General features: G+C 50.1%; 1 protein-coding gene across 6 annotated transcripts in view; it reads right to left on the reverse strand.

Annotated features, from left to right (window-relative positions):
- ERICH1 (glutamate rich 1) overlaps nt 1–15,336 on the reverse strand; it is a 53,551-nt gene that overhangs the window by 10,463 nt on the left and 27,752 nt on the right. For 3 of the 6 annotated variants that reach the window (XR_004265970.1, XM_032271076.1, XM_032271074.1), the window contains exon 3: nt 10,822–10,959. The exons of 1 other annotated variant lie outside the window; for it this stretch is intronic. Coding sequence is in view for 3 of the 5 variants with exons in the window: in XM_032271076.1 (XP_032126967.1) it covers nt 10,822–10,959 (138 nt within the window). In the remaining 2 variants the exon portion in view is untranslated. The remainder of the gene's footprint in view (nt 1–10,821; nt 10,960–15,336) is intronic. 2 more of the 6 variants (XR_004265971.1, XM_032271075.1) reach the window with 1 other exon arrangement.

The raw sequence follows: 15,336 nt of genomic DNA on the forward strand, positions 1-15,336 counted from the left end.
CATCTCACAGCGAGTGACCCCTCACGGCTCCCACCTCTCACAGCTCCCACCTCTCACAGCGAGTGACCCCTCACAGCGAGTGACCCCTCACAGCTCCCACCCCTCACGGCTACCAGCTCTCACAGCGAGTGACCCCTCACAGCTCCCACACCTCAGAGCAATTGACCCCCTCCCAGCCCTGACCCATCACAGTTCCGGCCCCTCCCAGCTCCCACCTCTTCCAGCTCCCACCCCTCCCAGCTCGGTGAAGCCCTCAGCGTCTTCACTCCCCTGACAAGGGCATTGCAAGAAGGGACTGCCACGGGACCATCTCTCCCACAGACGTTGCTACAAATACTCCATACAAACTATTCACAAGATTCCAGTCACGTAAAGTACATGATAAAATCTCAAATTGAACTGCACTCAAAAGAAGAAATGTAAATTGGATACAAGATACCTACAAGAACTCACGGCCAAGGTCACACGTGATGGTGAAATCTTTTCTCCAACAGGTCCTGTGACATCACTGTGGTCACCTCCACCCTGGGGCTCTGGGCAGGGCAAGAGGGGGACAAAGTGTGTGAGAATTGGAAAGGAAGAAATAAAGCCGCCCTCCCTGAAAATACAGGAAATCCCAGAGAATCCACAGACGTCACCCCAGCAACAGGTGACTGCTACGAACGCAGTGGTCACGACCCAGGAGAAAAAGGACTGCGCCACCAACACACACAACATGAAGTGCAAGGTCCTGACGGTGCGTGAGAGAGCCCAGACCACACTACCCCCAGCTGCACACACGACCTGGCCCCACTCCTGTGAGGCTTCCTGGACGGGGCAGAGGGGAGGATGGGTCCTCCCGGGGCACGAGGAGACGGACACGTTCACTATTTCCACGGTGGCAATGGCCCCAGGGTCAGGCTTACGTGGAGACTCACGAAACTGCACACTGTGAACATCAGCGAGGCTTCCCAAAGCTATTAAAAACGTATCCCATCATATCCCGTTTTGCACTTGTTGAGTTTTGGTTCATTCAGACAGACCTGTTTTTTTGTAACGATGTTTTTCATTACGTTGTTAAGTTTCCTACCAAGCCAGACACCATTTCTTAAGCAGAAACCGCACTTACATCTGGGTGGAAGGATGGCCAGCTGAGACTCTGCCCGGCTGAGGAACCCCCTCCAAGGCCCACCTGTGCACCTCTGTGCACTTCTCCAAGGCCCACTGCTCAGTCGCTTTAGCAAGGACCCCCCCTTGACGCCTGACTGGGTTCCTCATTCCACCACCCATCGTCGGTGATGCCTGATGGCCCTGTCTGCCTTCACCCAGAATTCTGGTGGGTTGGTTTAGCCAGAATCTCCTTGCCTTTGCTGCCTTCTCTCAGAAGTTTCCCGGTTGCCATCCCCCAGCCCCTGCCACCGCTCCTCGGTTGTGCACTCCCACTTTCCCTTGTTGTATTTGGTCTTGGGCGTGGTCTCTGTCCCCCGGGGCAAAACGCCGCTGTGGTGGTCCCTATGCTATGGCGATGTGCTAACAAGGTCTTCCTTACCTCACTGGGACAGGCGTCTTGACCAAGACACAATTACAGTCACACTCTCCCAGCTTCGCAAAGTCTCATCAGAGGGGTCTCACCAGCATTTTCGTTCTCAGATTTAGTGAGGAACACAGGACTGTAAGGAATATGACCCAAAACAAGGCAGCTGGCTCAGCAGGCCAAGGGTACAGCTGAAGCTTCATCCAAACAGCTCGGACACCCTGAGCATGTTCTCTATGTTCTAAGTCCCAGTCACTCCGACATGAGGCTCCTTTTACTCTGACGAACTGTGACCTCTCTGCTCATTCCGCACCCTTCATGTGATTTCTCAGAACCAGCTCCACAGATCCAGAATGTTCATGCCTCCCAAGATGTCACAGCCCCACCATCTATGGCCTTCACACCCTGCAGCTAAAAGTGATGTGAGGGAACCAGAGGCCTGGCTATTTATAATCTGAGTGGCACTTCGAAAAGCTGCCATCCCCAAACATACCTTTCAGACACAGAACTTTAAAAAGAGTCACAATGTGTCAAAACTCTCTCCACTACTATTTGGCACCTACATTCTGATGAACTGCTGGAGTAGATATAGTTAGATACCAAAAATAACCAGTCTTCAGATTATTCCAATTTGCACAGCTGCACCTTCTTACGTGAAAGTAGGCTAGGCGTTTTAAAGGGAATATGAATTTTATTTTAGATTCAAAGCTAGGCTACAAATTGCATCTGATAATTACCCTCAGGCTCCCAATGTCCCCGAGGTGCTAAATAAAAAGTAGTAAACTCCTTATGAAGCTCATCTAAACCAAATCCGTGGAAGCAGATCTTTAAAATGTAGTCACATGAAAAGCTTCCAATTGCCGAGTCTGTTGTTTGCTAAAATCCAGGACAGTATTTTGTAATAACACACACAGATTACACTCATTTACCTAAGGAAACACTGGGGTCTCTCAGACGTGGACATGGGGGCCTGCTGAGAAGCATGTCCAGCTGCGGAGTGTCCCAGGCCGGGTGGCTTGAGACCCCTGGCGGCTCAGGGCTGGATGACTGGTGCCCGTAGCTGAGGTGGGCTGTGGCAGTTGCTTTCCAAATCGAAGATATTCCAGAGAGAGAGGAATTCGTGTTTGGTTTGGCCTTTGAGGATAAAGCTCAGACCCGGTGTCCAGGGCTTCAAGGAATGGAGGTGGGTCACGCAGCTCTGGGGACAGAGACTTCTGTCCAGGGCCTCGGCCACCAAGGCTGCCTGTGAGATGGGGAGCAACCCTCCAGGGTCGGCCATGAGGGTCAGCAGGTGCCCGAACACCCTCTGAGTAAAGAGGACTTGAAGAGTTCCCAGTAACTTTTAAAAAATGGATTCTAGCTCTCCTCTCTTAATTGATCTGAATCTGAAGCAGTAGTTTCCAAAGACAGCAAGGGAAGTACAGCCTCACAGCTGGAAATGAGGCTACCTCCCCCCGCCCACCACCACCCTCTCTGCCTGGCTCCAAGCCAGCCTTGGGACATAATTTAGCTTTTGAGTCTATATGGCACTGAAAGAACATATGGGACCTCAATGTCATCAAAAACTGAGTTGAGCTAAAACACAACCACCTAGATACTAAAGTTTTTGTGATTTTGAATTTGGATGCCTGGCACTGATAAGGAACCACCAAAGGCAAGATTGATTTTGCTCTTGAAAGAGGTGTGATCTGCTGCTAAGCTAAGTATCTGCCTTAGGAATGCTTATTAAATATGTGGTCAAATATACATTATTTCACAATCTTTAACACGATTAGTTTCTGCATTCTTCTCTGAGATAGATTTGATACCAAAATAATCTCCAAATTTTCTAGGTTAGTTTTGAATAGGCTTGTATTATATGTACTCAAGAAAATATTACGTTTCATGTTTACATGTTTGAGTCTTAAAAACTAACAGGTGCTCAGTGGAAGAGTGAGTAGTGTCTCACCCATAAAACACTTTGAAAGACACTTTTAAAAACAACTCACATTCAGTCATCAATTTTCTATAACTGTCCATAAAATGGCCAACAAAATGATAAAAATTTTACAAGCAATAAAAGGCTTAAAACAGGGCAATAAAGTGCTAAATTCCCCTAAATAAAACTGTCAAAACCACAAGGCAAGTCATTAAATTTAAATTAGATGAAGGGAAATTTTTTAAAGAATAGGAAAGTTAAGAAAGTAAAACAGTACCAATGAAAAAAGGAATTGAATTATTCAATAAATATAAAGCTATAGTAAATAGAAAATTTTAATAGAGTAAATGCTCAAAAACTGTTAAAATGAGATTATATTTGTGGGAGGCTCTGAAACTATGAAGTGTTTTGTAAATATTTTTCATTGACTTGGACTTGTGGCTTTTTGAGTTGAAAACTTAAATGCTCATTTACTTCGGGGGTTTTCAGTGGTAGCACAGAGAACAGGGAGGCTCTGAAGCCTGCAGCTTAATTCCAACTTCTGTCAAGACATCTGTTTTCCTCCCTGGGATATTTTAGCATCTTCTTCCAAGGACCGGGGCCTGACATTTCAAGGATCTTTCTTCATTGTCATGGTAGGGACTGCATTCATCTTTCTATTACTGAGAGTCTTCAGCTTTGGGCAAGTCATGTATTATTTCTTCAATAACTGGCTGGGCACAGTGGCTCATGCCTGTAATCCCACCCAGCACTTTGGGAGGCCAAGGCAAGCAGATTACTCGAGCCCAGGGATTCGAGACCAGCCTGGCCAACATGGTGAAACCCCATCTCTGCTAAAAATACAAAAAAAAAAAAAAAAAAAAATTAGCTGGGTGTAGTGGCATGTACCTGTAGTCCCAGCTTCTCAGGAGGCTGAGGCAGTAGTATGGCTTAAATACAGGAGGCGAAGACTGCAGTGAGATTGTGCCACTGCACTCCAGCCTGGGTGACAGAACGAGACTCCATCTCAAAATCATCATCATCATCTCCTACCTTTTTTCCTCAGTTATTCTTTAACTTCTATTAGTTGAATAAATATTAATACCTAGTAAAATATTCATAAATCACTCTATTTTTTGCAACACATTCACTTAAAGCTAAAGTGGTGTAAAGGTTTACCAAGATCTAGATATTTCTCTAATCCAAAGTGCTTTGGAGTATGTGCCAACCATAACTTGGAAATCAAGTAACTATGTTTTAAGAAAATAAACGGCAATCTGAACAAATGCATTCTCTTCTTTCTTCCTAGGCAAGCTAAAAAAACCTTATAGATCCTACTGGTGAGTTATTTCAAAGTTAATGCCTGAAGCCCTACACCCCTGTCTTTAATCAAACAAACAGCAATGCCATGATTGTTGGCCTCATTAAGTCTGGGAAGAATCCAGGAGATGGCAAAGACACAAAAGCATGGCCACACGCAGTGCTGGCCTTTTAGAAACCATCACCGCGACTTCCCATGGCCCAGAATGCATGGGACCTCCATGCAAAAGCGGTCATCTGACTGTGGGTAGGTAAAGGCAGCCAAGCAACAGATCTCTGGAAGGACACTGCGCGCGCGAGAGACCAGGGACAGACGGGCAGAAAGAGATAGGGATGAGAGGGACAGACACAGCGACAGAAACTGGCAGAGAAGGGAGCGCGCGGGAGCCATCGCGAGCGCGCAGCCAACAGCGCCGCCCGTGCCTGGGGCCGGGCTTGGGCAGCGACTGGTAAGCTCCCTTCACTGCGTCCGCGGGCCGGGACGGGCCGCCTGGCTGTGGCTCTGCCAGGCCCCGGAGGCGGTGAGAGGGAGCAACCTGGGCTGGGGACGCCCCACCGCGGCCCGGGAGGGCTGAGAGGCCAGCCTGGGCCTCCTTCAGCGAGCGCGCCTCGGGGACTTCGGGAGGCCCTGTCCCAGCCGGTAGGGGGCCGCGGGAACCGTCCTCACAGCGCTCCCGCGGACGGGCCTGCCTGCCGCTCCGACTGCGAGGCTGCATCTGGGCGCAGGGTGCGCGTGGGTGCGAACGCCGCGCGCGACGAGGGCGGGAAACGCCGGCGCCCCCTTGCGGCCGAGCTCAGACACCGCGCTCCAGGCCGTCAGCCAGCGCCGACCTGAGGCAATGCCCGCGGCGCCGGGGGCTCGCCGGGAAGAGCCGCCGCTCCGCCCGCACAGGCGTTGCCCACAGCCCCGCGTGACGGGCACAGCAGACGCGCACGCGCGGGTCGGACTCACCCTCTGGCGGGGACGGGGGCGCGGGTCCCTGCGGAGCGCGAAGGGAGGGCGGCGGCGGCGCGGGGAGCTCCCTAGCGGCCCAGGCGAGGCGGGACGCGGCACGGACGGACCCGGAGCTGAAGTCGCGGGGCCCGGGCCAGGACTCCCCGCGCCCGGCCCGCCGGCGCCGAGGCCGGAGCAGGTGGGCCTCGCGGGGCGGCCACGGAGGAACCGGGGGCGAAGCGCGGAGAGGACCCCCTAAGGTCCCCGCACAGAACAGAGCGCGCGGAACCAGCGCAGGCCTCGGAGGCTCCAGCCCAGACGAGACCCGGGTCTTCCAAGCAGGGTGGGAGGCTGCGCGGGCGGGCAGCGAGGCGACGCCCAGGGACCCGTGTGAGCCCCCCATCCCCCACCCCTGTTCCATGCCCCGCCCTCACTCGACGCCACGCCCTGCCTCATACCGGCCCCGCCCATACTCGACGCCCCCCCCCACCTCTCCTTGGGGGGGCCCTCCCCCGCCCCGTCCCCTCAGGGGGCGCTTCCCTTGGGTTTCCTTCGTGCTGGCCCATTCTGTAGGCCGGACTCACCCACAGGAGCCTCCCCAGCTAGGATCAGCCCCCACAACGCCAGGGCCCTCCTGGGCTCTTCCCATTCTTAGGGCCCGAGCACACCTCCCAACACCATCGTTTGAAAAGCATCTAATACAGTGAATTACTTGATAAACCCTGATTATTTAGAGTACTTCCAAAAAGGAAAAGATGTGGCTCAGAAAGCAAGCCCTGTTTTAAGAACCTAATCTAAGAAGAACGAGTGAAGCAGCTGAGAAGTGAAGAAAGGTAACTACCAGAGATGGCGGTCAAAGGAAACGGCTCTTGAATAAAAACAATGAAAAGCTGAAATCTGAGCTTCCTGGCAGCCACAGCGAAAAGGGTATCAATGAGGAATCCCTCTCTTATCCAACAAGAAGTACACCAGTTCATAAGAACAAAATATTTTTCTAGCAGTCAACTCTAAAGGGAATACTTTTCACTTAGATTTTTACATAACTGCTAGTGACTGTACAGTGAATGAGGAACAAGATTTTAAATGATAGTTTTACAAAAACAAGGAAAAAATGCCAACCCTCTCCAGGTCTTTTGATTTATCTGCAATAAAAGATGACTATAAAAACTGAAACTCCAAGATGATGGCTCCCGGAGAGGTGCACTCACATAAACTAGGTGTACAGCTCACTTATGATCTTTTTTTTTTTTTTGACACAGTCTCACTCTGTTGCCCAGGCTGGAGTGCAGTGGTGTGATCTTGGCTCACTGCAGCCTCTGCTGCCCCAGTTCAAGCGACTCTTGTTCCTCAGCCTCTCAAGTAGCTAGGATTACAGGTGTGTGCTACCACACCTGGCTAATTTTCATATTTTTAGTAGAGATGGGGTTTTGCTATACTGAGCAGACTATTCTCAAACTCCTGACCTCAGGTGATCTGCCTGCCTTGGCCCCCCAAAGTGTTGGGATTACAGGCGTGAGCCACCGCACCTGGCCTCACCATGATCTTGATGTAAGATAAGCATTCTGAAACCTAATGGACTGATCCATTCCTGTGCTCCCTGAGCGAGGCACTCAGATGCCGGTGGTGTCCCCACACCCCTTGTCTCCTGGAGGCGTGTGGCAGGCGCGGGAAGGTGCACCACCATGCAAGTTGCCAGTCAGGGTGTGCCACTGGAAAACCCACGGAAGAGAAGCATGCTGGGGGCACTGCAGACATTTTCGTCTAAAAATTACATGACTGTGCTTGCTCCCTGCACAGTGGCATAGGGACAGGCTCTCGTGCTGTGGGGAAGGCACGGCGTCTCCTGTGCATTCAGTGTCCCCATAGTGGTCAGCTGGGCCCACAGTCCTGTAATGCAGTGCATGCAAGAGACGATGGACGTAAAGGATATTTTGAGGACAACATGGCTTATCGCAGCAGCCCAGAGGGATCTTCACATCACTGTAACAGACTCTGTAACTTCATGGAGGGCAGTATCCCTACAACACGCCAGGACCGTGAGCAGAAGAGTGTCCTGCCAGCTAAGTGAGTTTGCCTACTAAATGCGTCTGGGTAACATTTTCCATGGAGTATCTGCCAAAAGGGACAGCTTTCTTCTGGCATAATCTATAGCGGCTTGTTCTGTCACTAACAGGCCACAGGTTTCCTAGCTTCTGGAGAGCAAGACGCAGCCCCACGTCAAGATGAGGAGTACATGCATGTTTCTGTCTAGAGCCAAGACCCAACAACCCAGGTGGGAGAGGTCACAGAACCACATCCGACACTACGCCATCCAAGACTTCACACAGCCCACCCCTTTCCGCCTGTTTCTGACAAGCTGTGAGGCCCAAAAGCACGCAGAGTCTGTGAATGAAGACAAGACAGCCTGAGGTGCTGGGGCTGAGGTCTCTGTCCTGGCTTCTGGGCACAGCCTGCCTGGCTTCAGGACAAACAAACACAGGCCCTAACCGACAAGGTTACCAGCACTAAATCTCCATTTCTCACAAGGCAGTGGCAGGAACCCAGGACAAGACAAAGGGCAGGCCCTCAGCCTGATGGGCCGGGACCTGCAGACCCAAAGGCGCAGCAAGTAAGGAAACAAGGGTGGAAACCAAGTCTCAGAGACTGCGCAGCCAGGAGGGGCCGGGCTGAGGGCTGAGCACTGGGAGTGCCACCCCTGCCTGGGTGACAGGGCCCTGGGCAGCTGATCCAAGTCGCCGAGGGCCGCCCCACAGGGCAGGGCCGTGCAAGGTCCTGAGTGCCAACACCCAGGGGTCTGGTGCCAGGCACAGCAAAGGCAAAAACAAACAGTGTTTTCCTCTCTCTGCAGCTTCCTGGGAGCCACAAGGTAACGGATGTGTGAGCCCAACATGTTCAAAACGAAAGCTGGCAAATTGAGTGTTTCCAAGAGAGACCACGACGATGTTGGCCATTACTTTTCCAGCTCCACTTCTAACCTCTGGGCTTAAAACTGCAACCGAAGGAAAGCCGGGCGCGGTGGCTCATGCCTGTAATCCCAGCACTTTGGGAGACTGAGGCGGGTGGATCACTTGAGGTCAGGAGTTTGAGACTAGCCTAGCCAACATGGAGAAACCCATCTCTACTAAAAATGGAAAAAATTAGCTGGGCGTGGTGGCAGGCAGCTATAATCCCAGCTACTTGGGAGGCTGAGGCAGGAGAATCGTTTGAACCTGGGAGGCAGAGGTTATAGTGAGCCAAGATCTGCCATTTGCACTCCAGCCTGGGCAACAAGAGTAAAACTCTGTCTCAAAAAACAAAAAATCTGCAGCTGGAAAAGCCTAAAAGGTCTCCTTCTTGCCGCGCCAACCTTGGAGGGTCAGAGGGAGAGGGGTTCCATCCTTGCTTCTCCTGGCCTCTGGCTGCTGACGGCCCTGCATCAGCTCCCCAGCTGCAAGGCTGTCTTCAGGGATTGCTCTGGGCCTTTTCTTTTTCTTTTTGAAAAACAAAGGTAGGAATCACGAGTAAAGGGTGGCCATTGCTACCTTTTTTCCAACTTTACCGTCTCAAGTCACTGTTGCCAGGCCATCCTGACAGCCTACCTGGGGGTGGTGGCAAGGGGACCCAGACAACAGGGAAAGAACGACTCCTCAAGAGATCCTGGACACACGTCCTCAAGTAGCAGTTTGCGAAGAGAAATGCCTGTCTACTGGCGCAAACACCTTTCCACTTCCTGTGAGAACACTGCCCTGGCTTAGTCCTGACACGGCCTACGCAATGCTGGCTCTTGGCCAAGTGAGCCTTCTACCCTGGAGTCCAGCACAGGCCTGCCCTTGGGAACGTAAGCCACATGGACAACTGGGCACAACAGGGCGTCAGAGTCAACCTCGGACAACAGGGCGGGTGGGAGCAAGCGCCAACGTGTTTCCTTATTCCACAGATTAAGGAGGCAATGAAGCATATTTACCCAAAGTCATTTATCTTCATAAGAACACAATTAAATTTTCTAGTTAAATAATCTATTTATCTAATGATTGTTTTTCAAAGATTTTCAACAGGGCTTGAAAGGATGAATCCATTATTCCCTAGTTATCTCGTTTTTGTTTTTATGGTTTCCGATCCTTTAATTAGGAAGCCAGAAGATAAACGTAGTCAAAAACCACATTTTGTTGATATTCAAATTAATTAATGTAGGCCGGGTGCGGTGGCTCAAGCCTGTAATCTCAGCACTTTGGGAGGCCGAGGCGGGTGGATCACGAGGTCAAGAGATCGAGACCATCCTGGTCAACACGGTGAAACCCCGTCTCTACTAAAAATACAAAAAATTAGCTGGGCATGGTGGCGCGTGCCTGTAATCCCAGCTACTCAGGAGGCTGAGGCAGGAGAATTGCCTGAACCCAGGAGGCGGAGGCTGCGATGAGCCGAGATCGCACCATTGCACTCCAGCCTGGGTAACAAGAGCAAAACTCCATCCCAAAAAAAAAAAAAAAAAAAAAAAAATTAATTAATGTTTATCATATAGAGTTTCTTACTTTATATTGTTACAGATCATCTAGGTCCAACTTTTATTTGAAAATTCTAAATTCCTCTGGTGCTCCTTAAAAAAGATCAACATAAAGGGAAAATCCCCTGAAGGTAAAAGATGCTATGGGTGACTTCAGCTTTCCACGCTCAACAGTGAACTGCATGAAGTAAGAGGACACTGCACGGTCTTTCATTCATAAGATATGCAACAATAGCAATTAGAATAACTTTTTCCAAAAGAGATTCAAAATAAGTTATTTCCTTGATTGCAAAGTTGATGTACAATTTCAGAAATTTTGAAAACCTTGGAAAATCAAGGAAATAATGTTTTACTAAACCAAGAAAAGTTAACAGTTATTTAGTGGTATTTACCATGTAACTGCAGAGTGCTTCCAAAGCCTTAAACAGGGGCTACAGTCACATTCCCACTTGAAGTCTCCCCCATCCAAAGCCTTTTTTCCTGTCATTGGCAAGCTTTTTAACCATCATTTTTACTGGCTGTAAAATACATAGGTACGGTTCATTATACAGTGTAACAATGTGCTCACCCACCCCTCCCAGGACAAACTTAGATAAAGGTATTACAATATGGAAAACTGGGAAATAAATTTAGTTCATCCGCAAAGATGTCCGTCTTTCCTCCTGCCCACACTTTACCTTCCGTGTCATCCCCGCTGGAGACCTTCTCGGGGCTCCTGCAGCTGCTGGGCTCTGGCCAGGAGGAGACGTAGCCCTCGGGAGGCCCTGGGGCCGTGTAGAGCCGCCTGGTAGTAGGGGTCTCAGAGCCAGCGTCTGCTACACAGGAGGAAAATAACAGGAATCAGTAAGTTCCATGAAACACAGCCAGACATTTATTTATTTGCCCTGATTACATCAGCATTGTTTCTCTAAATTCATTCAAGACATGAAATCAAATAGGTCAATAAAACGTAACCACTGTCATAAATACTGATTTTAATACATCAAGTGTTTTGCCAAAAAAGCAAGTCAGCTGCATATCCAGCCAAGAAAAAAGGAACTACCTGTGGTTATTTAAATTCACATTAAATTACTTATTACGTAAACTTCTGGGTTTCTGTAATACAATATAAAAACATAACTAATTTATGAGTCTCAAGCAGCAAATAGAAACAGTCCACATGACACAGCCTTTGTCATCACACCAGGAGTCCCTCGGGATTTTAGGACACACACTTCTGGGTCTTTTTGTCCACGCATGCTAACAACATGTATACACTGTGTGTGTGTGTGCGCGAGCGCACACACACACACACACACAGACACACATGCACACAGACACACAAACACCCAGAAAACACAGAGACAACATACACAGATACACACACATAGACAACACAGAGAAACACACAACATTTATGCACGCAGACACACAAACATCCAGAAAACACAGAGATAATACACAGACACAGAGACAACACAGAGATACACACAAAAGACACATGCGCAGACACATAAACATCCAGAAAACACACACGCACACACACACACAGACACACAGAGACAACACAGACACAGATACACACAAATACACAGACAACTCACCCAGAGGCACACAGACACAGACAACATACAGACCACACACACAGGGACAACACACACAGACACAGAGAGACATGTACAGAGTCAGAGAGATACACAAATACACAAGTGCACGAAGACACACATACACCTTCACGGGATCGTGTCACATGCTTTATTATTATACGTTTACATAAGTTGTACATTTGTATCTTACATGTATAATATCATTTAGAGTGAATACCGTGTGTTAAAATGACACATGGTAACTTAAATCTGCACACTTTTAATGGCTCCATCACATCCCAGGCGATGGAATCGTAACCAGGACTTAACCACTTTCCTCCATGGCCACGTGGAGCTGACCATGGACGGCTGCTGGGGCCTCCCCTGCTGTGTGCCCCTCTGCGCATGTGGCTGCTTGGTTCCTGCACAGGGAACTGCTGGTTTAGGGGCAGAAGCTTTTGGGCTTTTCATGCACAGTCTGGAAGGCAGTAGGGCCACTTCCTCTCAAGCTGTTGTCCAACGCTGGGCAGCCTCTGCCTGTTTAGTCTTGTTTTGCAAGTAGAATATGGCAGTGACTCTCTTGCAGGTGACAAACCCAAGTGGACATCCCAGCTGGAATTTCACGGAACGATATGCCTTTTATTTTGAAAACAACAATGACAGATATTGAGCAAAATCACTAACACACGCAATAGAATGTAACTGTAAAAATCTTGAAGCCCTTCCAGGTTCCACTGTCATCAATACATTCTGTTCTCTTGAAGGTAGGGTGCCAGAACCCCAGTTCTTAAACTAATCTGATTCACTGCGGCTGATTAATTACTATGCTATTCACTGCGAGAGTCAAGGGCAGATGGAAATGGCTTCTAAGCACACTGTCCCGTTGGGGAAATCAACATTTGATAATTTTTCACAGAATATTTTTGGAAGCTTTTAATCAGCTAAATCTTTCTTAATAAGAAAGTTAAACAGAACTTAGAAATATAATTGTTCACTTAATCATTGGGATGGACACAGGAGGATCAGGGAGCACCCCACTCATGCAGAGAAAACAAGGACACAGCTAAGAAGAGAGGTCCAGGACATACCGCACCAGGGACATGATTCCGGTCTGTGAGGCACCCGTGGCCAGGGCTGGGATTCTAAGTGGCACATGGGGCCTCCTGCCACAGTCACAGGCACCAGGCAGACACAGAGGAAGCACCCCGCGGGGCCTCAGCCTGCCTGTCTGTGAATCACGGTCACCATGTTAATCCACAATGGCCTCCGGTTCTGACTTTTTATGTTATTTTGGGTTAGTTATGGTTTACTGTGAGGGCACTGATGCCTTGCACAAGCTGAACGTTACCTGTCTTGATCAGGTGCAAGGAAGAGACCAGTTACCTTTTGTGGGTAACCCCCCATATAGGCACCGAAGAATGACAGCTGAGCAGAACCCTGGCACAGATAGGGCTTGAGGAATATCTCACTTTATAGTGTTACTACTCAGCTATTTCCTTTTATATAATCCTTTACATCATCATATATGAGTTTATAGAAGTAGGGCTTGAAGACCCCCTTTATCTAATCCTCTCTATATAATCATATAATAGTTGATAGTATGAGTGCCTAAAGAATATTTCCCTACATATACACCTATAATTATATCTTAGTTCATAATCGGAGGAATGCCTAGAGTGGACACAGTACGGAGCATGAATTAAGGAATAAGCAGCTTATAATCAGAGGAATGCCTAGAGCGGACACAGTGCAGAGCATGATTTAAGGGAAAACAGTTACACCAGGACAAGAATCCATGGCCCAGGCGGCAGCATTCAGTATCGTAAAGATACCCGCCGTATGGCAGGCTTGGGGCGAGAGCCACTCCTCCTGATAAAGGAGTTGTAGGACCTTGCTCCAGTTCTTGTGGAAGGCTGCCCTCGGACCGGCAATCCACCTTGGTGACTGTGAACTTTATCAGCTCTTGCTACTGTGCTGCTTGAAAAGCATCTTCCCACAGAACCCATTGGAAACCGCCAGGGCGGTAACCTTGACAGCTCTGTCACTGCTATGTGACTTAAAGCATCCTCCTATAGATATCCTTAGAAGTAGTTTGCTCATAGATAGAAGTATTGCACACTGCACGCTACTCACTGCGCAGGGCCCACCTTCAAGCCTCGGTGACCTAATGGGGCTGGACTCCTTACTGCACACGGCCCTTGCCTTCATGGGAACGGGCCCCTTGCTGCGCACTGTCCACCTCCTAGCCTAGGTGACCTAATGGGGGTGGACCCCATGTTTTATTGCTCACGACCCTATCACTATCCTTAAAGATGATTTCACTCACTGCCCTGCCCCCTAACCTATACACAATAAATACTCACGCTTCTGGACATTCAGGGCCTCGCCTGACTCCACATATAGGTGGCGTGGCCCCCTGAGCCCAGCTGCGTTTTCTTTGTACTTCTGTGTCCTGTCTCTTTATTTCTCGGATCCTTCGCCTCAGCACAGCATAAGGCTCACCCCACGACCCCGTGGGGCCATCAGCCCTATATCTGGCTCCCAACGTGCCCTACAACCTTTATAGGGTGGGCAGCAGCGAGGATTCCCCTGACGCAGAGAATGCGGCATGTGTGAGCACGGCTCCCCTGGACCTGGCATCTAACAGTCACTACCCTCCAGAAAGGTCACCCTAAATCACATTCCTTTGTTTTTTTTTGAGATGGAGTCTTGCTCTGTCACCCAGGCTGGAGTGCAGGAACACGACCTGAGCTCACTGCAACTTGTGCCTACCAGGTTTGAGTGATTCTCGTTCCTCAGCCTCCTGAGTACCTGGGGCTAGGTCAGAATGCCAGCTCCCTGCTGAAAAAGTCACAAGCACCGGCATCCCTCGGGAAAGCAGAGGAGCATGGTGGCTCAGAGCCCTGCGGTGACAGGCAGTGGGTGCCCTGCGGGTTCCACCAACATCACCCCTTTGCAAGTGTCATTGAACCTGGCTCCTTTCTCCCCGTCACATTCCCCTCGGCTTCTCTGGGCTGCTCCTGGCAGCCAACAGCTATGGAGAGGCTCACAGCCAGCCCCTGGCCTGCTTCAGGAGAGCACTGGGTACCTCCCAGCCCTGTGCAGACCAGACCCTCATCCATTCCCTCGTGGCTCTCCCGCCATCTTTCAAAGTTCATCATCTCTTTCCCCACAGCCCTTGCACTTGCTTCACTGAGAAAGCAGAGAAATCAGAGACTTCCACAGGCACCTGCCACGAGGCCAGCTGTGAGCAGAACCTGCATCTGACACAGATCCCTGAACACGGGCTGAGACAGTGCAGCAGTTCCTCCCTCTCTCTCTCCCCTTCATCCCCTCCCTCCCATCAGCCTCCACCTGTGCTGCTCCTCCCACCCTCCACTCCTCTCCTTCCTCCCCATCAGCCTCCACCTGTGCTGCTCCTCCCACCCTCCTCTCCTTCCTCCCCATCAGCCTCCACCTGTGCTGGCTCCTCTCACCCTCCACTCCTCTCCTCCCTCCCATCAGCCTCCACCTGTGCTGGCTCCTCCCACCCTCCACTCCTCTCCTCCCTCCCATCAGCCTAGGCCTGTGCTGCTCCTCTCACCCTCCACTCCTCTCCTTCCTCCCATCAGCCTCCACCTGTGCTGT

This window comes from Sapajus apella, unplaced genomic scaffold (assembly GCF_009761245.1).
Source record: "Sapajus apella isolate SASKATOON/1434 unplaced genomic scaffold, GSC_monkey_1.0 scaffold223, whole genome shotgun sequence".
NCBI lineage: Eukaryota > Metazoa > Chordata > Mammalia > Primates > Cebidae > Sapajus > Sapajus apella.